At 37.2% G+C, this 25,417-nt stretch overlaps 4 protein-coding genes across 4 annotated transcripts; all 4 read left to right on the top strand.

The window, feature by feature from the left end:
- The first annotated feature begins 3,212 nt into the window (after positions 1-3,212).
- Positions 3,213-5,609, top strand: LOC140240910 (5-hydroxytryptamine receptor 1A-like). The gene is made up of 2 exons (XM_072320718.1): positions 3,213-4,106; positions 5,334-5,609. The coding sequence occupies exons 1-2, from the start codon at positions 3,213-3,215 to the stop codon at positions 5,607-5,609; spliced, it is 1,170 nt and encodes a 389-aa protein (XP_072176819.1).
- Positions 5,610-9,777: 4,168 nt separating this feature from the next.
- Positions 9,778-11,557, top strand: LOC140241018 (muscarinic acetylcholine receptor M2-like). The gene is made up of 2 exons (XM_072320823.1): positions 9,778-10,671; positions 11,270-11,557. Exons 1-2 carry the CDS (start codon positions 9,778-9,780, stop codon positions 11,555-11,557), a joined length of 1,182 nt encoding a protein of 393 aa, XP_072176924.1.
- A 2,116-nt stretch (positions 11,558-13,673) lies between these two features.
- LOC140241122 (muscarinic acetylcholine receptor M4-like) lies at positions 13,674-15,158 on the top strand. The gene is made up of 2 exons (XM_072320918.1): positions 13,674-14,519; positions 14,994-15,158. The coding sequence occupies exons 1-2, from the start codon at positions 13,674-13,676 to the stop codon at positions 15,156-15,158; spliced, it is 1,011 nt and encodes a 336-aa protein (XP_072177019.1).
- Positions 15,159-17,887: 2,729 nt separating this feature from the next.
- LOC140241219 (muscarinic acetylcholine receptor M4-like) lies at positions 17,888-19,594 on the top strand. Its single transcript, XM_072321003.1, has 2 exons — positions 17,888-18,718; positions 19,277-19,594. The coding sequence occupies exons 1-2, from the start codon at positions 17,888-17,890 to the stop codon at positions 19,592-19,594; spliced, it is 1,149 nt and encodes a 382-aa protein (XP_072177104.1).
- The last annotated feature ends 5,823 nt before the right edge of the window (positions 19,595-25,417 follow it).

The raw sequence follows: 25,417 nt of genomic DNA on the forward strand, positions 1-25,417 counted from the left end.
GTTGTATGTTCCGTAGCAGTAGTGTTTTCCACCCATTTTCAGAACTACTGAAGACAAAATCGAAGCCAAAATTCAATAAAATCGAAACTATAGTCCAAACTGCGTTTGATCACAGCAGAACTTTCCCTCATCTAAGGTTGGGAATTGATTTAGAGCCACACGAAATGCCAGGAGGTAAAATCGAAGTTGATGCATCGCACACATGTACACAACATACACGTAAGTCTACATGTGGGGACGTGTCGGGGACGGCTGCAGTAGCCGACGTTGCAGGCTCGCATCCTTTGTTTGCCCGAGGTTGCGGCCGTGTGCAAAATTAAAGATCTGTGCATACATTAGTAAACCGGCCTATTGATGAGCTTCCTGGCATTTTTGCACATATGTTCATAAGAAATAACTCTCTTCATATCTACCCAACTCGTCATCGCACTGAAATCTGGTCGCTTTTATACTCCCCGAGGAGCGCACACACACTTACGAGAACGTCTGATGTATTCTTTCGTCTTCGTTTCCAATCGCACGCCATATCAAACCATTGCTCATTGTTCGTTCGTCTTATCGGGTCATATCAACCCTTTGCTCGCCTTCGGCCGCAATTTACTCAAAGAAGTGAACCGAAAAACCGTTATCCTTCGCATGTCATATTTATCCTTCGCTTACCGTTCGTTAATCAAATTTAACTTTAGTTTATAATCGGATGATTTGAAGGCAATTTTATTTGAAATCGTTGAATTCGCGCGCATTTCGTGCGTTTTTCCCATTCGTCCCCCTTCGTCCCCCTTACATTCGCTCAGGTGTGAGGGGACTTTAAACAACCTAGTAACGAAAACTATGAAAGGAAGGAAAGGGACGTAAAAGAAAAGAGAGCAAAAAGAGCAAGAGAAACAAATAAAATACACGAGAGCATAGCGAAATACTAAGTAGCCACCTGTATTGCGCTTACAGGATTCCTTGTCACCCAAGCAACATAGTTACGTAACTGTAAGAATGCGCAAAAATGCACATGATACATAATGATTCATTAATTCAGGAATAGCCTTGACATAAATGACTCAGTAAAAAGAACGAAAAGCAAACCTGGAGTACCTAATAAACGACGAATCTGATAAACAAGAGGGAGTTCGAATAAAATTGCACATTGTATGATTAGACATAAGCCTGCACGAGGCATTTTTTTAGTTTGCGTTTAAAACAATTCAGTGACAACGATTCAGTGATGTTAAAGTCAAGGCTATTCCAGAATGTCGGACCTGTATGTACTATTGTTTTAAGAGCAAATGCAGTTCTTACGGGAGAAAAGTGAAATGAATTTTCCTGTCTTGTAGGGTAGGAATGTATAACTTTATTTTTTTACAAACATGGGGGTAAATGCATAAGGTAATTCGTCTTTAGTTAACTGGAACATAAATATCCCAAGGGGAGTAAGAATACATATCAAAGATCTTTAGGAGGTTATTTCTTTTGAAAAGTGGGCTTTTCGGTGCTAAATAATTTGTACAATTGATAATCCTTATAGCTCGCTTTTGTATTCTGAAGACTCCAGGCGTATTTTGGAACAAAGTCGAATATAAAGTATATATACATATATGGGGAAAACATGCTTAAGCTTATGTATAACACCCAAATTTCTTGATAGTAATTTACATATATGATTTGTTTGTTCCTGCCAAGATAATTTACGATCAATTAAAAGGCAAAGAAATTCATCTGAATTTGTCTGTTGTATGTCTACCCCTTTGATTGAAATTGAGCCAAGTAAACGAGTAATATTTATTGTATTACTCGTATATTGTATTGTATTGTATTGTATAAATTGTTGTAGAAGAACTCATTCTTTCTATTGAAATTCCCCAAGCATTTTATTCAACACTTCTTCCTGACGAGGGAAGAAGCAAAGGCTAAATGTGGTATTAGTGTTGAATGTCTATTTCCAGCCTCAGGTTGAATATATTTCATATTCATATATATATATATATACGATGAGTTTATGTGTAAACTCATTAGATAAGCTGGTAAAAAAGCGGAAATGAAAAACGAAACAGCGTGCAGTGAATGTAACTGGATTGACCCTGTCCACGGTCGATCAGCAGATAGACTATCACATATTATATATCACTAAATTGGTAAATGTGACGCCATATTGAATGTGATTTTTCTAATTTTTGATTTATTCTTATCCACATATCAAAACGAATTCTGCCCATTTTCAACAACCCTCTCTATCACCAATGCCTTTTAGTTATAAGAATACCTAACATACCGGATTTGATTATGAATGTCAAATAGACGTGAAACGCGCGAGTCTCTGATTTGAGGTAAAAGTGGAAGAGTATTCTCCTAATAGATTTCTATAGTCATTCAGTCATTCAGGCTCGCAGTTTTGAAATTGTCAAGGAGAATTTAAGATGTTATCTTTTGTTTGCAAACTGGATCGAAGTCCATCATTTCTCCTTTTCTTTTCCTTTCTAATACCGACGTTCGCTCAAACAGCACTGACGGAAGATCGAGTCATGCCACGAAAGAGCTAAGTATCGATTAGTTCGTTCAGTAAATTTAACTTGCATCCGCACCATTTCTGATTCTAAGCTCTCTTGAATAGGAGCATCAAGGAGTGAGCAATGAACGCTATTTGAGATTTGTAATGAAATAAATTCTTCTGTTACGACAGATTTTTTTTTTTTTTTATATTTGACGGCCAATCAGGGTCCTGCACAGCTGTTTATACTCGAAAAAAGAAAAGATCTAATCGATGCATGTTCTATTGTGGAAAGAATCCTTAATGCTTTTAACTTTTACTCTTGGTTCGCCCATTAAATGTCAAACAAGTAACACAAAGTGGCACATGCAGTGATCAATTGCTCCCTCCCAAGGACTCAGGGAAGTTTGTTTCTTGAAACTTAGTTCATGAAGTAATTGAAGAAAAAAGAAAGAATGCATAGACGAAATCAACCGTAAGATGATTTCAGTCATTTTATATGGACACATGATATGCTGAGGTTTATAGATTATCAATACAGGTTGAACGTGAAAACATACACGACATAAATTTCTGAACTGCATATAAATACTAATATAATTACACACATACAAACACATGCGTCACTTGCTCAGACTAGTCAGATATTACCACCAGAAATCGAGGAGGACTAGAACTTTTCCATGAAGCAAGACACGGGGAACCATTAAAAATATTACACTGCAGTATGTCGACCATGGCATGGACTCCGTCTCTGACGTTACCCCCTGAGATCGAGTTTGAAAATGATACAGAAAACGAGATCCAAAGAGAGGTTCCTGTAGTCCAGTCAAAGTCCGCTAACATCAATCGACTATTTTGGCCGGTGTTATTCACAACACTTATCATTGCCGCTAACTGCCTGTCCCTTGCAGCATTTGGCGTGGAGAAACGCCTCCGCACCTACAACAACTACTTTATCATCAACCTGTCTATTCTCGATCTCCTCGTTGGTCTAAATCTCATCACTGGCGTTGTCCATACCTATTTTGGCTACTATCCTTTGAACCAAGTGTTTTGTAAGATCCTTGGTGGACTCGGTCAAGCGGTCACCAGTTCCTCTAATTTTGTGGTCGTGATCATCTGCGCCGACCGTCATCGTGCGACATACGACCCAATCAACCACTATATGACTCGCAGCAAACGTAAAGCCATTTTCGTCAACTCCCTGGCTTGGATCGCTGCTCTTGCTTTTTGGATGCCGTTTGTTACAGCCTGGGAGTTCATTGACGACTTTGATAACGGACATCATTGTTTACGTCGACACACCAACATTCCTGGGACTTATATTGTCAACATTGTTGTCCTGTTTTACTTGCCTTTGGTTTTGATTGTTGTTCTTTACCTTCGAATCTTCAGGAAGATACGAAAGACGATTAGAGGCAAGAATGTCAAGAACATGATGTCATCTCAAGAAAACAAAGATGTCGGTATAATTGGAAATAATCCAGTAACGGGTAGTACGAGAGAATTCTCGTCGATTACAGCTCCGATTGACACCCACGCTGGGTCTGTCAAGCACGACCGTGTTGCAATAAACTTGTCTAAGATGCATGGACAAAACAAACCTCTGAAAGACTTTGAATATACGGTAAGATATCCTACAATTATCAGGGGCGGATCCAGGGAGGACCGCAACCGGCGCACGCCCCCCTTTATTTTTTGTTGAAACAAAAGAAATAAAAAGAAAAAAATGGGGGGAGGGGTGCGTGCGCCCCCCCCTTTAATTTTGTAAACACGCCCCCTCTTTACGGAATTCCTGGATCCGCCCCTGCAATTATATTCGTTTCATTGGAAGCTATTCCCACAAATAGCCCCTAAAAAGTGTTTCTAGGATTTGAAACGTACAGTCATTTATTTATTGTTTATTTATCTATCTATCTTCTTTTTTTTTTGGTGAAGAAAGGACTCGTCTGCATAGCTTTGAACCCATTTTATTAAGCATATCTCTGTGCAATCAAGGTTTAAACTACTGTAAGGTGTGTCAAAATAGGTCGATATGTCAAGACGAATTCACAATACCCTCGCACATAATTTGACAATGCATAATATTTTCTCTGTACTGAATTGAATTGCTCGTAACTGGCCTACCTTCAGATTATCCTTTTTTTTTTTTTTTGGGGGGGGGGGCGGTTAGAAGTCTTCATACTTCGACAAATTGCAAATATGCCCTTCTTACATATTTCATAATCATTTTCATGAAATAATATAAAAAAAACAATTGTATGTAATCACGTAGAATTAAAATTTTCCTACTACAGTATGTCCCCAAAAATGTTACAATCGGATTTTCGCATTGATAACTTACAATATGATTAAACTGTCTAAATGCTACTTCAGGATCTTAAAATATAACATCTTAGCTATAGTTGGCAGAAAACCCCCATTCGATTTCCTAAGTGGTCACAGAGAAATATGGATCATCTCATGGTTCCGATTCTTCCAAGTTTAGCACTTGGATGCTCTTGGAACTGCATAATGTGTGAACACAGTGGACAGAACTTGGAGGGAAGGGATTCCTGACATGCTCCAAAAAACTCCTCATTTCTCTTTGACCACTGAGTCAAATCGGATGGGTTTTCTGTAAGATGTAGCTAATAAGTTATAGTTTTATACCTTGAAATTACATTTGGATTGATTCACTATTTTCAAAGTTATCATTGTGGAAGGTCCTGTTGTATTTTTTTTTTTTTTTTTTTTTTTTGCGGGGGATCATACTGTATTCTACCCCTAGCTATATCCACTTCATTGGGAAGAAACAAGATTCCCCCGTGATAGCGCCAGAGTAATCCCATCCTCTTCTTTTCCAAACATGTAGGAGAAGCGTGAGTCGGCAGCCGAGACGAGAAAGGCACAACGTACGCTTCTCTTCATTGTCCTGTCTTTTCTGATTTCGTGGTTACCTTACAGCATCATTCAACTCATCTACGCCGTCGAACCAGTCCGCATTGTGTCCGGCCTACCCCGTTCAGTATATATTTTCGTCAGCTGGTTGGCGTTCGGCAACAGCCTTCTGAACCCCATCTCCTACGCGATCACCCAACCACTTCTGAGGGATACAATCAGAAATATGATGAGCTGCCGTGGGAGATAGGTCATAGTAATTGAAATTCTCTCTCTGTTGTAACAAAAAATAGAGGAAAATATGTAAGCCATAACCCATTATCACTTGTACAATATCTTGATCCTGTAATGCACAAATGCAACAATGTTAAACCAATATGAGAAGTTTCAATTCTGTTCATCTTCTATTTATTGCTTTGATCTTAATTTCTATGTATGATTAATTAATTGATTGCTGAATTGATTTAGGTCATATTTTTAACTATCCTTTTGCCCTATTTGAAATGTGTAGACATGTACGAGCATGTCACAGACTTTTATAATCACTAGTGTCTGCGACTTTTGCCTAGATACCGCACAGTAATTTTATATATACTTCCGTTTAGCAAAGGAATGATATGAGTTATATGAAAAGTTAAGCGAACGAAAATAAAATTATGCTAAAGTGAAAATATGACGACAAAAATAGGATACGCATTCAAGACTGAAGTAAAATGTAGCTATAAAATAACAAATAACACCAGTGATTAGAAAAGAAAAAAAAAACAGTCATTAGATTTTTTTTTTTTAAAGTGTACACGTTGACGTACATATCAGGGCCGGTGCTATATACGTAAAAAAAAAAAAAATGAGGGGGCCCAGTTTTTATGAGAACAGGACGTCGATTTTGGGAATAGAAGGGGGATATTTTGGATGATAGTTAATTGTGTCCAAAAGTCGGCAGACAATTAAGTTTGTGATTGTTAACTAGATAAGATTATCAGTAATGTCCAGGCATAAAAGTATTTTATAAAACTGCTATTATGGAAATACTGTTGAATAAGAAATGTTTCCCCACCCCCCCCCCAAAAAAAAAAAAAATAAATGTGTATTTTTGGTGCGCTTGAAATAATTGGACATTCTAGAGGAAATGTAGTTTTTGCTATTTTAGTTTTTTTGTCTCGAAATATGGAGACATTAGTACCTTGAATTAAAGTCGAATTTCGATCTACTTAAGTTTAAGAACAAATAAAAAGTAAAGACAATAGATAAATGTTGTAGAAGAACTCATTCTTTCTATTGAAATTCTCCAAGCACTTTATTCAACACTTCTTCCTGACGCGGGAAGAAGCAAAGGCTAAATGCGGCATTTGGGTGTTGAATATTTATTTCCAGCCTCACGTTGAATACATTTCATATTCATACATATAAAAATATACAATGAGTTTAGGTCTAAACTCATTAGAAAAGCTGATGAAAAAGCGAAAATGAAAAACGAAACAGCATACAGTAAACTAATGTAACTGGATTCATTGTGTATTGACCTTCCACTGTCCATGAGGAGATAAACAATCACATATATATCACTAGATTGGTAATTGTGGTGCCATATTGAATGTGATTTTTGTTGATTTGTTTTTCTCCACATATCAAAACGAATTCTGCCCATTTTCAACAACTCTCTCTATCACCAATGCCTTTTAGGTATAAGAATACCAATCATACCAGAATTGATTGTGAATGTCAAATAGACGTGAAACGCGCGAGTCTCTGATTTGAGGTAAAAGTGGAAGAGTATTCTCCTAATAGATTTCTATAGTCATTCAGTCATTCAGGCTCGCAGTTTTGAAATTGACTGGACATAGCGTCGTAATTACAAAGAATAAAAGAGAAGACAATTTTACAATCATGAAATGTGGGGGACCTACTAAAGAGCAAAGCTTGTAATGTATAGGTCCCTGTATAGATGAAAACGTTGATCTTCTTAAACAACCTAGTAACGAAAACTATGGAAGGAAGGAAAGGGACGTAAAAAAAAAAGAGAGCAAAAAGAGCAAGAGAAACAAATAAAATACACGAGAGCAAAGCGAAACACTAAGTAGCCACCTGTATTGCGCTTACAAGATTCCTTGTCACCCAAGCAACATAGTTACGTAACTGTAAGAATGCGCAAAAAATGAACATGATACATGATTCATTAATTCAGGAATAGCCTTGACATAAATGACTCAGTAAAAAGAACGAAAAGCAAACCTGGAGTACCTAATAAACGACGAATCTGATAAACAAGAGGGAGTTCGAATAAAATTGCATATTGTATGATTAGACATAAGCCTGCACGAGGCACTTTTTTAGTTTGCACAATTCAGTGACAACGATTCAGTGATGTTAAAGTCAAGGCTATTCTAGAATGTCGGACCTGTATGCACTATTGTTTTAAAAGCAAATGCAGTTCTTACGGGAGAAAAGTGAAATGAATTTTCCTGTCTTGTAGGGTAGGAATGTATAACTTTATTTTTTACAAACATGAGGGTAAAAGCATAAGGTAATTCGTCTTTAGTTAACTGGAACATAAATATCCCAAGGGGAGTAAGAATATATATCAAAGATCGTTAGGTTATTCCTTTTGAAAAGTGGGCTTGTCGGTGCTAAATAATTTGTACAATTGATAATCCTTATAGCTCGCTTTTGTATTCTGAAGATAGACTCCAGGCGTATTTTGGAATAAAGTCGAACATAAAGTACTTAATATATATATATATATATATATATATGGGGAAAACATGCTTAAGCTTATGTATAACACCCAAATTTCTTGATAGTAATTTACATATATGATTTGTTTGTTCCTGCCAAGATAATTTACGATCAATTAAAAGGCCAAGAAATTTATCTGAATTTGTCTGTTGTAAGTTTACCCCTTTGACTGAAATTGAGCAAAGTAAACGAGTAATATTTATTGTATTTCTCGTATATTGTATTGTATTGTATTGTATACATTGTTGTAGAAGAACTCATTAATTCTATTGAAATTTCCCCAAACATTTTATTCAACACTTCTTCCTGACGAGGGAAGAAGCAAAGGGTAAACACTGTGGTATTAGTGTTGAATATCTATTTCCAGCCTAAGGTTGAATATATTTCATATTCATATATATATATATATATATATACGATGAGTTTATGTGTAAACTCATTGGAAAAGCTGGTAAAAAAGCGGAAATGAAAAACGAAACAGCGTGCAGTAAATGTAACTGGAATCATTATGTATTGACCCTGTCCACGGTCGATCAGCAGATAGACTATCACATATTATATAACACTAAATTGGTAAATGTGGCGCCATATTGAATGTGATTTTTCTAATGTTTGATTTATTCTTATCCACATATCAAAACGAATTCTGCCCATTTTCAACAACTCTCTCTATCACCAATGTCTTTTAGTTATAAGAATACCTAACATACCAGATTTGATTATGAATGTCAAATAGACGTGAAACGCGCGAGTCTCTGATTTGAGGTAAAAGTGGAAGAGTATTCTCCTAATAGATTTCTATAGTCATTCAGTCATTCAGTCTCGCAGTTTTGAAATTGTCAAGGAGAATGTTTAAGATGTTGTCTTTTTGCTTGCAAAGTGGATCGAAGTCCATCATTTCTCCTCTTCTTTTCCTTTCTAATACCGACGTTTATTCAAACAGCACTGATGGAAGATCGAGTCATGCCACGAAAGAGCTAAGTATCGATTAGTTCGTTCAGAAAATTTTGCTTGCATCCGCACTATTTCTGATTCTAAGCTTTCTTGAAAAGGAGCATCCAAGAGTGAGCAATGAGCACAATTCGAGATTTGTAATGAAATAAATTCTTCTGTTAAGACAGAAAATATTGTTTGATATTTGACGGCCAGTCAGGTTCCTGCACTGCTGTTTATACACGAAAAAAAAAAAGAAGAAAAGATCTAATCGATGCATGTTCTATTGTGGAAAGAATCCTAAATGCTTTTGACTTTTACTCTCGGTTCTCCCATTAAATGTCAAACAAATAACACAAAGTGGCATATGTAGCGATCAATTGCTCCCTCCCAAGTACTCAGGGAAGTTTGTTTCTTGAAACTTAGTTCATGAAGTAATTGAAGAAAAAAGAAAGAATGCAAAGACGAACTTAACCGTAAGATGATTTCATTCATTTTATATGGACACGTGTGCTGAGGTTTATAGATTCTTAATACATATTCATGAATACAAAATTCTTACAGGTTGAACGTGAAAACATACACAACAAATCATATTTCTGAACTGCATATAAATATTGATATAACTATACATACACATACGTCACTTGCTGAGACTAATCAGATATTACCACAAGAAGTCGAGGAGGACTAGAACTTTTCCAAGACACCGCGGACCGTTGAAAATATTACACTGCAGTATGTCGACCATGGCATGGACTCCGTCTCTCACGTTAGCCCCTGAGATTGAGTTTGAAAATGATACGGAAAACGAGATCCAAAGAGAGGTTCCTGTAGTCCTATCAAAGTTCGTTAACATCAGTCGACTATTTTGGCCGATGTTGTTTACAACACTTATCATTGCCGCAAACTGCCTGTCCCTTGCAGCATTTGGCGTGGAGAAACGACTCCGCACCTACAACAACTACTTTATCATCAACCTGTCGATTCTCGATCTCCTCGTTGGTCTAAATCTCATCACCAGCGTTGTCCATACCTACTTTGGCTACTATCCTTTGAACCAAGTGTTTTGTAAGATCCTAGGTGGACTCGGTCAGGTGGTCTGCAGTGCCTCTAATTTTGTTGTCGTGATCATCTGCGCCGACCGTCATCGTGCGACCTACGACCCAATCAACCACTATATGACTCGCAGCAAACGTAAAGCCATTTTCGTCAACTCCCTGGCGTGGATTGCTGCTCTTGCTTTTTGGATGCCGTTTGTTACAGTCTGGGAGTTCATTGACGATTTCGATAATGGACAACATTGTTTACGTCGATTTACCAACATTCCTGGGGCTTATATTGTCAACATTGTTGTCCTGTTTTACTTGCCTTTAGTTTTGATTGTTGTTCTTTACCTTCGAATCTTCAGGAAGATACGAAAGACGATTAGAGGCAAGAATGTCAAGAACATGATGTCATCTCAAGAAAACAAAGATGTCGGCATGATTGGAAATAATCCAGTAACGGGTAGTATGAGAGAATTATCGTCAATTACAGCTCCGATTGATATCCACGTTGGATCTGTCAAGGACGACCGTGTTGCAATGAGCTTGTCTAAGAGTCATGGACCCAACAAACATCTGAAAGACTTTGCAAATACGGTAAGATACCCTACACTTATTTCCGTTTTCTTGGAATCAATCTCTACAAAAAATACTCCCCGAAAAGTGTTTGTATAATTTGAAACTTAAGGTCATTAAAGTTTATAAGTTCATTAATATTGTTCCTTTTCTTTGTAGTGAAGAAAGGACTAGTCTGCTTTTGTGTTTACTAGTTTATCAAAGGTATATCTCTGCATAATCAAGGTTTAAAATACCGTAAGGTGTGTCACAATAGGATGTCAAAACGAAATCGCAATACCCTCACAGATAGTGTGAAAAAATCTTGACAATCCCTTGTATTTACTTTCTAGTGATCCAATGAATTGCTAGTAACTGGCACACGTTCATTCCAGAGCGACCTTCTTTTTTTCGGGGGGGGGGGGGGGTTAGAAGTCTTCATACCTCGACAAACGGCAAAGACGCCCCTCTTACACATTTCATTATCATTTTCATGAAAAAGAAATCAAAGGCATGTAATCACGTGAAATGAAGATTTCATAGTATTCTACACCTAGTTATAGACACTCCTTTGGAAAGAGACAAAGTTCATCGGGGATAAATCCCATGCTCTTTTTTTTTTTTTTTTCAAAACATGCAGGAGAAGCGTGAGTCGGCAGCCGAGACGAGAAAGGCACAACGTACGCTTCTCTTCATTGTCCTGTCTTTTGTGATCTCGTGGTTGCCTCACAGCATCATCCAACTCATCTACGCCATCGAACCTGGCCTAATCGTGTCCGGCCTACCCCGTTCAGCATATCTGTTTCTCAGCTGGTTGGCGTTCGGCAACAGCCTTCTGAACCCCATTTCCTACGCGATCACCCAACCACTTCTGAGGGCTACAGTCAGAAATATAATAAGCTGCCGTGGAAAAAATAGATTCCAGTGAACAGTTTCTCCTTAATGAAACTTTCTTTCCCCCATTACGTAAGAAATGAATGTCACTCAATGGAAAGATATTGACTGGTTCAATCACGGTTCAAATTTGATAGAGACGACAACCCTCTTTTTTCACACTGATCAAATTAGCAAGATTAATCCTCAAGCGTTTCTTCTTTTTTATTCAGTGTCTGCAAGAACAGCATTATCGCATCACGCACACACACACACAGTACACTTCTATGAAGAGATGCAAAATGTATTGCGAATACTGGGAGCTAATTGTCCGTACTTTTCATGTTGCATGTATAGTGTTTGCGAATCGGGGGTCGATTACAGTTGAAATTGATGCATTTTCGGTCAGCAAACATTGGTTTCTTATATCTTTCATCAACTAGTTGTCAAAGTGTGAAGCAAACATAGTCCGCCTTTTCCACTGTTTTCCTAAGGCAATGAAACACGCTTTGAAAGATAAACATGCAAGATCGAACAAGTAAAATTAGTGCAATCAGATAATTTCTTCAGAATCTTCAGAACGTTGACCGGACTTTGCTGTCATCAGCATCACGTCCATGATTTACTGATAATGATGATAAGTTGTATAGGAAACTTTCAGGGTACTATGACAAATTGTATTTATGGGGAGTATACCTCAACTAATTGGTTGAAAAGGACTTTTCAAGTTGTCTGATATATCCTTTTCATCATTTGCCAGAGCCACGCACATAAACTGATCTATCATTTTCCTTTTTGAATATTTGAATAATCTACCCAGAAGCGTGCTATGCTGTAAGTGAATTTTTCTTCGTTAGCTCATGAATATTGTCATCGCAATGTAGAGAGGTAAAATCGAATTCTTTCCAATATACATTATCACTTTTTGTCAAAATTACCTTTTCTATTGTATCATTGGTTTTCAACTTAAATGCATAATTCCGAGTAGGCCCAGTCATAAATTTTGCAATTACATCTTGTGAGTTTACCATAATGTACACGCAGTTTTTGATCGTTGTGTAATTAATAAGAAGGATTTTAGAAATATTTAGCCATTAAAAGATATCTTACTTCAGAATGTGTGCCGTTTGTAAAATGTCCACGGCATAGCATGATAACTGGGCTTCACGTGCGTTTTTCTCATGAATATGACTTTAAAAAATCAAAGGAATCACAACTTTGATATTGTCGATATTTGGCGATGACCTTTTGAGATACTGTCGTAATGTTAATATCATGCCCCACTTATTATAGTAGTAAAACCTGTCTTCATTAAGAAGGGATGCGGTCATTGAAATAGTAGTCCATCAAACACAGTAACAAATTATTTCTTCTGCAGTTATTTCCTTATTTTTTTATTACTTTCTTTGTAATTCGTCAACAAATAATAATGCTCCTTCTTTGAGGAATTCCATCGACAATTGATTTGGTGCCACTCAATAACAATAGAACAAAGTTATGTACGAAACGCTTCGCTAGACGAGGGTTTGAACAACTGTAAATCAGTGAGCTTGCTGGCTACGGCTGTTTTGCCGCTATCAGCTCTTAGATAGCGGAATCGGGTGACCTGAATCTATTTAGAAACTCGGCGTTGTTCCCGTTTTCTTCAAATACGTTGCGTTGTTGTTTCTTTGGGCAGAAGGTCCGCAGTATTTGTTCGTTTGATTTGGAATAATAGGGAATGATGCACATTCTGCTTTCATGGATTCCGTTTCATGGATTGTTCGTGCTCTTCATTCATCTTCGATTTGTTAGTAAATGTCAAGGGAAGTAGCATTGTGATGTACATTTCAAATATTTTACTTTCACATTGAATGAAGACATCCTAAAGCCGCTTTCTCTATTGTATGTGGAATACGTAAAGTAAAATCTTTAAGAAAAACATAAAATTGAAGAATTGCTGAAACGTGATTGTGACGATTGTCATTGAAAAGTTTTTGCCTCTCAGTAGTCGTAAAGATTAGGCAATTACAAAGTCACGATTCTCTTCTTTAGCGTATATAAAGAAGCTGACGAGAGGGTCTACAAAAATTCGATAAGTAGAACTTTTCTCGAATGTAAGTTTCTCCAATGTGAGCGCTCGTTAATATTGTATGCACATTTGGTTCGTGAAGACCTAATCATCACCAGATATGGTACTCACATCGTATTCCAGTACCACTTTTTCGGTGGATGTGAATCTCGTGAATGTTACTGGGGTACAAGGGGCCCCTTCAACCAACACCAAAATTCATACACTTATCTTGCCCTCCGTGTTCACAGGTTCGATAATTGCCGCAAACATTTTAACCCTAGTAGCATTTTCTGTCGAAAAACGACTTCGAACCTACAACAACTACTTCATCATCAACCTATCCATTCTCGATTTCCTTGTTGGCTTGCGTCTAATCGGTGGCGTTGTTCATACCTACATTGGTTACTATCCTCTCAACCAATCGTTTTGTAAGATACTGAGCGGAATCGGGCAAGCGGTAACCAATGCCTCCAATTTCGTGGTCGTAATCATCTGTGTAGACCGACATCGTGCAACCTACGATCCGATCAACCACTTCATGACTCGCAGCAAACGTAAGGCTATCTTTCTCAATTCTCTAGCCTGGTTGGTCGCATTCAGTTTCCGGATGACATATGTGACGGCATGGGAGTTCATTGTCGATTTCGACAACGGAGAGCATTGCCTTCGTCAGTACATAAGCTTACCAGGAGCATCGATCGTCAACACGATTTTCATGTTTTACATGCCCTTTGTTGTCATTTCCGTGCTCTATCTTCGGATCCTTAGAAAAATAAGACAAACTCGAAACAGGAAGAACGTCGCAAGGAAATTTGTTTCTTACGCTGATGGGAGCAAGAAACACACTGAAACAATGACAAATGTTATGAAAGAAAACACATTATCGACTCCGAGTTCCTCTGACACCAATGTTTCGACTCGGTTTGTCGCGGGCAAGAGTATTCAGAGAAGTTCGGTCAAGAAGGTGAGTATCGTGGAGAAGGAAAAAATAAGTTGTAAGACATCAAAATTTCTCTGACAACAAAACTAGAAGAAATGTAGATATGGGGATGCAGTTTTATGCAAAGAAAAAAAAAAAGACCCCACAGTATTATGTAAGGACTTTCCTGCTGTCTGATTTAAGTTTGAAAGTGGTTAGGTATCTATTGAACTTCTTTTTTTTTACGTGCTTCACATTAGAAAACTCGAACTATGTATACAGAAATGTGCATCGTCATACTTGTAGATATTCATATATCACAAAAGCAGGGAAGCGCCTTTATTAGTTGCTCTATTAAAGTGTGAATTCAGTGTTCATGAACTGTCATTTTTACATTGAACTGAGATTCCGTTTACTGTAATGGTCAATTTTTACTTTACTACTTTGTGTTTTGATGTTTCGCTGTGATGTGTTATCGTGTTACTGATGTAGTTTTGTTTATCTCTCCACGTGAACAAGGTGAATCACGAGGCAGCATCCGAGACGAGGAAGGCAACACGCACTCTACTCTTCATTGTCCTGTCTTTCGTGATTTCGTGGTTACCATACAACATCATCCAACTACGCCATCGAACCAGGCCTAATCTGGCCCGGCCTACCCCGTTCAGCAAGGCTATTCTTTAGTTGGTTGCCGTTCGGCAACAGCCTTCTGAACCCCATCTCCTACGCGATCACCCAACCACTTCTAAGGGCAACACTCAGAAACATGCTGTGCTGCTGTTGCAAGAGAGACCCCTCTCTCACCGTAACAGTCTGATGTTAATTGCATAATTAACCAAAAATCCAGTAGTTCTAATTTGCCCCAATGACTGTCCTCTTACCACCTTCCCTCTTCTTACTCAGGCCTGTAACTAAAGTTACACAGGGAAAGTGTTTAAAATTTCTACGGGAGCGAAGCGGCCGAACGGAGTAAGGTCTTGCACGAATTTGTTCTATCTGGGGTAGACGTGTGAGCGGGAGTGCGTAGCGCTCGAACGGAACTGAAAAAAAAAAGAAAAAAAAACCCGAACTGTACTGAACAGGGGGAGGAGTGAATCTGTGAAAAAAAATCTTTGATTAAAAAAGTTAGACGACACTTTGGTTATTTCTTTACATTGCAAGATAAAACTAAGAAACAAGCTTTTATTTTCTGATAAAATTATTTGAAATACGTAATATCCAATCGCTGCTACCGAGTAGGGGGAAGATGAGGAATCTGCATTTTTTAAATTGAAATTCAACAATCTGGTGCACAGTTTCGGTGAAACACCTAGAAAATTTTCAATCCAAAAAGAATGACAATACTTTGGTTATTGTTTAAATTTGCGAAAAACTAACTTAAAAAACACGAATTTTTCAATTAGCATATTCAGATCCCTACTAATCAAGTTGTTTTAAAGTGTAATATCTGAGCGCTGCCTCCGAGCAGGGGAGGGGGGAGGGTGTGGTATCCCTCCTCCGCCCCTTCGATATGCACTGACTATGCACGCGGGGCTTCTTCATTTTTACCATTTCAATTCGACGATATGCTGCGCACACTAGGTACAATATTTTGAAATTTTAAGGCAAAATGTAAGATGATATACATCAATCATTCATTTAAATTGCAAAAAAGACAAACGAAGCAAGAATATTCTTTCATTGCTGCCTGATGTGAAAAAAAAAAGAAAATCTATTTTCTTTATTCATCAGAGAAGAAAATGACAAACAACAAACAAACACATACCAGATAAAGAATACAATTGCTGCGAACAATAATAGACAGCAATTATAGAAAACGTTCAGAGTATTATGACAAGTTGTATTTATAGGGAGTATACATGAACTTATTGGCCGAAAAGGACTTTTCGAGTTATATGATATGTTATTTTCATTATTTGCCAGAGCCACGTACTGATCCAGATCATTTCCTTTTTGAGTATTTGAATAATCTACCCAAAGGCATGCTACGCTGTAAGTGAATTTTTCTTCCTTAGCTCATGAATGTTGTCATTGAAATGTATAGAGGCAAAATCAAATATCAGCGAACTCTTTGCGATACGCATTTACAGCTTCTTGTCAAAAGTGCCTTTTCTTTTGTAACATTTGTTTTCAAATGCCTTCTTGCAATCATAAATTTGCTTGCAAGTAGGCCCAGACAAATTTTGCAAAGACATCTTGCGACTTTACCATAATATGCACGCAGTCTTTGATTGTTGTGTAATTAGAATGAAGGGTTTTAGAGATATCAAGCCATCAAAATGATATCTTTACCACATTTTGCTTACCTCGAAATGTGTGCCGTTTGTAAAATGTCCACAGCACAGCATGGTAATGTCGCTTGGGCTTCAAGCACGTTTGGCTTATATATCCAATAAAGAACATCTGTTTTTCTCATGAATACGACTTTAAAAACATCAAAGTAATCACACGTCGATATTAATGAAATACTGTTTTAATATTAGTATCAAGTCCCATATAATATAGTTATACTAAATGGTGTCTTCTTATGAAGGGATGAGGTTACTGAAATATTAGTCCTTCAAACACAGTACCAAATTATTTCTTCGGCAGTTATTATTATTATTTTTTTTTTTTTTTTACTTCATCTGTAATTCGTCAGCCAGTATTCCCCTTCTTCGTGGAATACCATGGACAACTGATTTGGCGTCACTTAATAAGAATAGACCAAAGTTATGTACAAAACGCTTCGCTAGACGAGGGCTTGAACAACTGTAAATCAGTGAGCTTGGTGGCTACTGTTGTTTTGCCGCTAGCACTTAGATAGCGGAACCAGTTGACCTGAATCTATTTAGAGACTCGGCGCTGTTCCCGCTTTCTTCAAAATACATTGCGTTGATGTTTCTTTGGGCAGAGGGTTCGCAGTATTCGTTCTTTAGATTTGGAATAAATGCACATTCTGCTTTCATGGATTCTGTTTCATGGATTGTTCGTGCACTTCATTCACTCCCTCGACTTGTTAATAAATGTCACGGGAAGTAGCATTGTGTCGTACTTCAGAAGATGTATAAATGTGTTACTTTCGCACTGAATGCAAAGATCCTTCAGTCGCTATCTTTATTGTATGTGGAATACGCAAGGGAAATTTTTAAGAAACACATACAGATATAAGATTGCTAAAACGTGATCGTGATCATCATCAATGAAAAGTTTGTTTGTTTTTGCTTTTTTTTTGCCTCACAGCAGTAGTAAAGATTAGGCAATAACAAAGTCACTATCCTCTTCTGCAGCGTATATAAGGAAGCTGAGGAGAGGGTCTACTAAAATTCGAGATGTAGAACTTTTCTGCAATGTAGGATTTCTCCCGTGTTAGTGCTTGTTGATATTGTATGTTGTTCGTGAAAACCGCCGTTAACTAATAATCAGCAGATATGATGGCACTCACAGAGAATTCCAGTACCACATTTTTTGCTGATATCGACGTGAATGACATGAATTTCACCGGTGAGCAAGCAGTCTCCTCCACTACCACCATCATTCATAGACTTATTTGGCCCTCTCTGTTCACTGGTTCGATAATCGCAGCAAACGTTTTTACATTAGCAGCATTTTCCGTCGAAAAACGACTTCGAACTTACAACAACTATTTCATCATTAACCTGTCCATTCTCGATTTCCTTGTTGGCTTGCATCTTATCGGCGGCGTTGTTCACACCTACATTGGTTACTATCCTCTCAACCAGTTGTTTTGTAAGATACTGAGCGGAATCGGGCAAGCGGTAACCAATGCCTCCAATTTCGTGGTCGTGATAATCTGTGTAGACCGACATCGTGCAACCTACGATCCGATCAACCACTTCATGACTCGCAGCAAACGTAATGCTATCTCTCTCAATTCTCTCGCCTGGTTCGTCGCATTCACTTTTTGGATGTTATACGTAACGGCATGGGAGTTCATTGACGATTTCGACAACGGACGGCATTGCATTCGTCGATACACAAGCTTACCAGGGGCATCGATCATCAACACGATTGTCATGTTTTACATGCCCTTTGCAGTCATTTCCGTGCTATACCTTCGTATTCATAGAAAAATAAGACAAACTCGAAACAGAAAGAACGTCGAGATGAAATTTGTTTCTGAGGCAGGTGGGAGCGAGAAACAGACTGAAGAAATGACAAATGTTATGCAAGAAAACGCATCTTCGACGTTGAGTTCCTCTGATGTGGCGTTCAAGCGTATGCAGAGAAGTTCGCTCAAGAAGGTGAGAAGCGTGGATTAAAAAAAACAAAAAAACTGGGTACATAATACCATGCTAGATATCAAATGTAATTCTCTGACAACAAAACTGTACGAAATGTAGGTATGGGGATTAAATAATGCTAATATATATATATATATGTATATATATATTACCCGCCGTTTTTCTTCTGTCTGATTAAAATTTGACAGTGGTTTGGCATTCAGGAGCATTGTTTTCTGTTATTAAGCCTGACATCAGCACAGAACTCTGTATAATTAAACGACTGTGTACAGAAATGTACCTCTACACACTTGTTCTTATATCATGACATTGAAGTGCCTGTAAAAATATGTTAATCGAAGTTAGTGTATGAACTGATATATTTACGTTGAACTGAGAGGACATTTATTCTTATGGTAGATATTCTGCCTCCACTCTCTTATGGTGTATGTTTCTCAATGCTGCGTGGCTAAGTACCATCCCGGAGTTATATTCCTACTTTCTTGAATAATGATGAGAAATCTGATTTCTGGTGTTACTGTGTTGTAAATGCATTTGTGTTAATCTCTCCACCTGAAGAACACTATGAATAAGGTGAATCACGAGGCAGCATCCGAGACGAGGAAGGCAACACGCACTCTACTCTTCATTGTCCTGTCTTTCGTGATTTCATGGTTACCTCACAGCATCATTCAACTAATCTACACCATCGAACCAGGCCTAATCATCCCGGGTCTACCCCGGTCAGCAAGGCTTTTCTTCAGTTGGTTGGTTTTCGGCAACAGCCTTCTGAATCCCATCTCCTACGCCATCACCCAGCCACTTCTAAGGGCTACACTCAGAAGCATGCTGTTCTGCTGCTCTAAGAGAGACTCCTCTCTCACCGTAACAGTCTGATGTTAATAGCATGATTAACCAAAATCCAGTAGTTAATTTGCCCCAATGACTGTCCTCTTGCCCCCCCCCTTCCCTCACCCCCTCAGATCTGTAACTGCAGTTACACAGGGAAGGTGTTTAAAATAGGAAATAGTGGACTTTGACCAAAGGGAGTAGGGTCTTGCAGGAATTTGTTCAATCTGGGGTAGACGTGTGAGCGTGAGAGCGTAGCGATCGAACGGAACTAAGAAACTGAACTGTGGGTGTTACTGAACAGGGGAGGAGTAAATTCGGAAAGTCTTTGGTCAAAAAGTAAGACGACACTTTGGTTTTTTCTTTGCATTGCAAAGCAAAACCAAGAAAACAAAGTATTTCTCTTTAATTGCAGCATGATGCTTTCATTTAGTGATAAATTATTTGTAAATGTAATTTCTAATCGCGGCGACCGAGAAGGGGAGGGTGAAGTATCTGTTTTTCAATGAAATACCTAGAAAATTTTCAGTCAAAAAATATGACGATACATTAGTTACTATTCAAATTTGGGAAAACAAAACAGAAAACAAAGAAACTAATATGTCCATTGTTGTGTGGTTATCTTATTCATGCCCCTAGTTATCAAGTTGTTTTGAAATGTATTATCTGAGCACTGCTTCCAAGCAGGGGAGGGTGTGGTATCCCTCGACCCACGGCCCTCTCCCCACACACATACACACGCGGGGCTTTTTCATTTTTACAATTTCGATTCGACGATATACTGCACACACTGGATGGAATATTTAGGAAATTTTTCAGGCAAAATGAAAGACGATATGTTATTCATCAAAATTGTAAAAGAGACAAGCTAAGCAAGAATATTTCTTTCATCGTTGCCTGCTGTGAAGAAAAGGAATCGATTTTCTTCAATCACCTCCCGCTCACTAGCGACATTTCGGACACTTTTAGGACATCAAATCATCACATAGAAATAATGTGCTAACGCCACATTCGTCTCTCTAAAGCAAGATATGTGTTTATAAATACCCTTGCAGTAGTAATTGCGAAGATCACAAAATACATACGATTTTTCCTTTGTTTATATACTGTCCGGCATGATGTAGGAAACAGAATCGATGTACGTGGAATATCATTCACAGTTTTGCCCTTACCATGCTTACCTAGATTTCACAACCTGAATGATCCCTGACACAGTCAATTGTTTCTTCATCATAACTCGAGTCAAATTCAAGGTCAGATAACTAATTGTTGTGTACAACTGTTGGCGCTGTATTTTCCACTGCAGCTTAAAGGGACTGTACAGTACTGGTTAAGGTGTGGATTCATGTTTTGAACATTCCTAAGTGAGATAATGAGAAACATCAAATGAAATATGAAAGAGCATGTAATTTAAGAAGGATTCAACCTTTATTTGATGAAAATTGGTTTTCAAATGACTGAGATATCCGAAAAAGTGATACTAATAAAAAGCGACAAGCCACGCCTTTTATTAGGATCTCTTTGTTTCACCTTGTTTTTGGAGTTCTCAGCCATTTCAAAACCGATTTTCATCAAATAAACTTATGATACCCCTTAGAATTGCATGCTCTTTGACATCTCATAGAGTGATTTCTGAATATCTCGCAAAACCTTAAAAGCTAACTCCTCACCTCGACCAGAACTGTACAAACCCTTTAATGTTGTTGTTGTTGTTTTTAGAACTATGACGCCAGACAGTGTGCCTGTATTTAATAGAGAAAGAGGTAGAAAGCATTAAAAAAAAAACCCGCATGTAGGAAAAGATGACTACTTCGATGATATGGGAGTATTTTCGACGAAGGTGACTGATTATTTCGATGTAGGATTACTTGTTTCTCTGTGATACATAATGATATGATATTCCTCTGTTACATAAGAGATATCAGCTTATGTGGCAACATAAACACCATAATGATGATGATAAATCATTGTACGTGTAAACATTAAAATATACCATTGGTCGAAAAACGACCCATGATGAGGTGCAATGTAATTGCAACAATTACATTATGCGAAAAGCTTCATACTATCCCATCAAATTGTAGGAAGTTTGCCTAAGAATATTTTGCTGTAAGAGCATGCTTATATACTTCTTAGACACTATCTTTTACCACTTGTATTATAGTGTCATTTTGCAGCACCGTCACAGCAGAATTCCTATGTGTGGTTATGTACATTGTTTTTTTTTTCTCTATAGCAGCCAGCATTAATATGTTGGACATCACTCTGTGTAGAGATACATTGTTATAAAAAAAAAAATGCAGTGAGGTTTATATAACAAGGGAATGGTAAACCTGAATCGTAAACTCAAAGCTTATATATATATATATATATATATATATATATATATATATATATATATATATATAATATATATATATATATATATATATATATATATATATATATATATATATATATATATATATAATATTATACAGATAGATAGATATATACAATATTATATATATATATATATTTATATAAAATATACATATATATATATATATATATATATTTATACATACATACATACATATACGTATGGTTTTCTCATTATGTTTAACATGGACGTGTTTATATCATGCTGAGTGCCCCAAATCCTTTTTTTTATGTTTTCAATAAACTATTATTCACTACAGACTTTACAATATTAACCAACATTCCTAATTTAATATGACTTCATCCCATCCATTTTTCCTTCCATCAAGTTCCGAAAACTCATGACACCACTCACTTGGGTGGACAACAGACAAAATGAACAGATATGTGTGTTCAAAATATACAGTATGTTCCCCCTTCCAAAAAAAATATATATACAACCGGATTTTTATATTGATACCTTCAAATATTATTAAACTGTTGATGATTATGCTACTTCAAGGTCTCACAATACAATATCATAGCTATATTGTGCAGAAAACCCCATTCAATTTTACCAAGTGATGACAGAAAAATGTGGATCGTTGTAAAGCATGTCATGGATCTGATTCTACCAAGTTTATCACTTGGATGCTCTTGGAACTGCATAATATGTGACCACAATGGACTGAACTTGGAAGGAATTAAGGGACTCCTGTCATGCTCTACAAAACTCCTTATTTCTCTTTGACCACTGAAGCAAATCGGATGGGGTTTTCTGCAAGATGTGGGTAATAAGTTATAATTTCATACCCTGAAATTATATTTGGATTGATTCACTATGTGTAAAGTTAAAACTGCGGAAGGTCTCGTTGTACTTTTTTTTTTGGGGGGGGGGGGACATTAGTGTACAACACCTCATGGCAGGAGAGCTCTATGGACAAAGTTACCCATGTTCTGTCAGAGATGAAAATGATGACTTTACTCATTAATATTGGCTTTGCTCTTTGGAGACAACTCTCCAAAGTGGTCTCCTGCATTCAATTTATTATCTCCGTCATTTACTGAAAAATACTGTACATTTTATTTCATGTTTTTGTGTATGTATACTGCTCAATGCAATCACTTGTGTGTATCTATTTGTGTACTGTTATCGATTTATTTCACTGCACTTGCTATTCTTTGTCTTTGTACTTTTGAAATGTTTATTCAATTTGTATCTGATTGAATGCAGAAATAAATCAAATCAAATCAAATCAAATCAAATCAAAACTCTCGCATATGACCTTAGATATGCAACCTCTTGCACACATGTATGTATGTGTGTATAATATGTACATAATATATATATATATATATATATATATATATATATATATAAATATATATATATATGTACATAATTATACCTCTGTGTGTGTGAGTGTGTGTCGTGTATGATTGTGTGTACGTGTCCCAATGTGCTTGTCCATTTAATAATGCAAATTGAATAATAATATTGAATCCAACCATGTACTAGTATCTTTTACCCTTACCGATCCAGATGGAAGTTGATGATGAATTCGCTTCAAGAGGAGAAAAACTTAAGCCATTACTTTATAGGTATCTCCTCACAATCTACAAGTGAAAAAAAAAAACGCGTACAAGCTGAATATCCGTCATTCCTTTGCTGAAAATAAGAATATAGTCTTCTCACTTTTCAAAACCTCGTTGCATATTTATAGTTAATGTTCCTTCCACAGGAATTGCCACGGGAAGGAAACTGTTTCATTTGATTACAGCTTTTTATTTGATTGATTTGATTGAACTTCAGTCATAAATTATGCATATCAAGGATGACCTGCAATGACAAGGACACTTTGAATGCAAGGCAGGCACCTGGCTCTTGGTTAACAAACAGGTAATTCGATAGTTTGATCTTAGGAGATGAGCAATGGCTGCTGCTAGAAAGAAATGTTCCCTTTCAGCGAAAACTACTTCATTAAAAGAAAGTTATGCAACAGCTCCAAAGTATGCTGAGGCTGTCGTTATATTTTTCATTGTTAAACTTTCTGTAAAGTTCTTCATTTAAACGCGGAACCAGTTTTTTAAAAAGTGATAAGACCCGTCGACTTTGGTTTGCATTGGAATTATCAATTATGATTCATAAACGCATTTACGTATACTAAATCATGATACCTATATGACGTCGTTAGAAACAAAAATTAGCGCGGGAATGAGTACCCACGCCCAATCCTTTACATAAAAAGCACATTTAGCATTTCTCTTCATTCATTTGACATTTGATATAAAAGGACGTAAAAAAAGCTTCTCTCACTATACCCGTAAGTGCGATCAATACTTGGCTCAGAATATAGATTGCTTCTGCTGGCTTGAATCGTCAGTAAAGATCATCTTTTGTACAGCGCGCATCACCGGCATCTTCTTCCCTAATAATGACGCCTTTTTCATCACGCGGCAATCGAACGAAAGAAAAATATTCACATTTGACACATTTGAAAGAGAGGTTCGCTTTGCTGCTTTCCCCTTTTCATTTTGTGCTTGCTGTCTACAAAGGGGATGGAGTTACTCGTGAATTTCATTCTCTGTCGATGCATCATAATATTTGAGAATTCAGATACATAGTAGGATTCTATTGATAGGAACTTTCGTTATCAAAAACATAAAAGAGGAGCCGTTTCCTGAGAAACGCCATAAATATTTATATTCAGGTAGTGAGATCTTATCAAGGACTTTGTCCCATACAATGGAGTATTTTTTTTTTTCATTCTCGAGCCCTAGCCTAAAGCTCACATGAAGATAACAGCACGCTGTTCTATATTTGAACTTTTCCTGTCTTTATGACAATTTGTTGAAAAAATAACTTTATCTATCTATCTTATCTATATATATATATATATATATATATATATATATATATATATATATATATATATATAAAGTATTATATATGTGTATATATATATATATATGTACATATACGTATATGCGTGTGTGTGTGTGTGTGTGTGTGTGTGTGTGCTTGTATGCTACCATTAACTAGTTCCACGTCTTCTAAACCTGCTCCACAATCCAGTGGTATATCATATATTTGTAGCTGAAAAGACGTTTACAAGTATATCATGCAACAGTTTTACATGAAGATGTTACAGCACAAATTGTCGCCCCCAGCTCGGGGCGACAATTTGTGCCGGAGTTGGCGGTACAAATTGTCGCCCCTGCATAAATTGTCGCCTGGCGACAATTTGTGCTGCTTGTGCAGTTCCCAATTTTTGACCTCGATGGCGACAATTTGTGCTGGCAAAATGAAACGTAGCTACACAAATTGTCGTCGGCCAAGCACTATGAATTGTGTAGTTGGGGTGATTGCTGCGGTGTTATGCTTGGATGGGGTGGGTATGATATGACTGGTAAGTTATGCGTATGTGTGTGTGTGGGGGGGGGGGGGCTGCATGGGTATGTGCTGTGTAT

The sequence above is a fragment of the Diadema setosum genome, chromosome 1, assembly GCF_964275005.1.
Source record: "Diadema setosum chromosome 1, eeDiaSeto1, whole genome shotgun sequence".
Classification (NCBI taxonomy): Eukaryota; Metazoa; Echinodermata; class Echinoidea; order Diadematoida; family Diadematidae; genus Diadema; species Diadema setosum.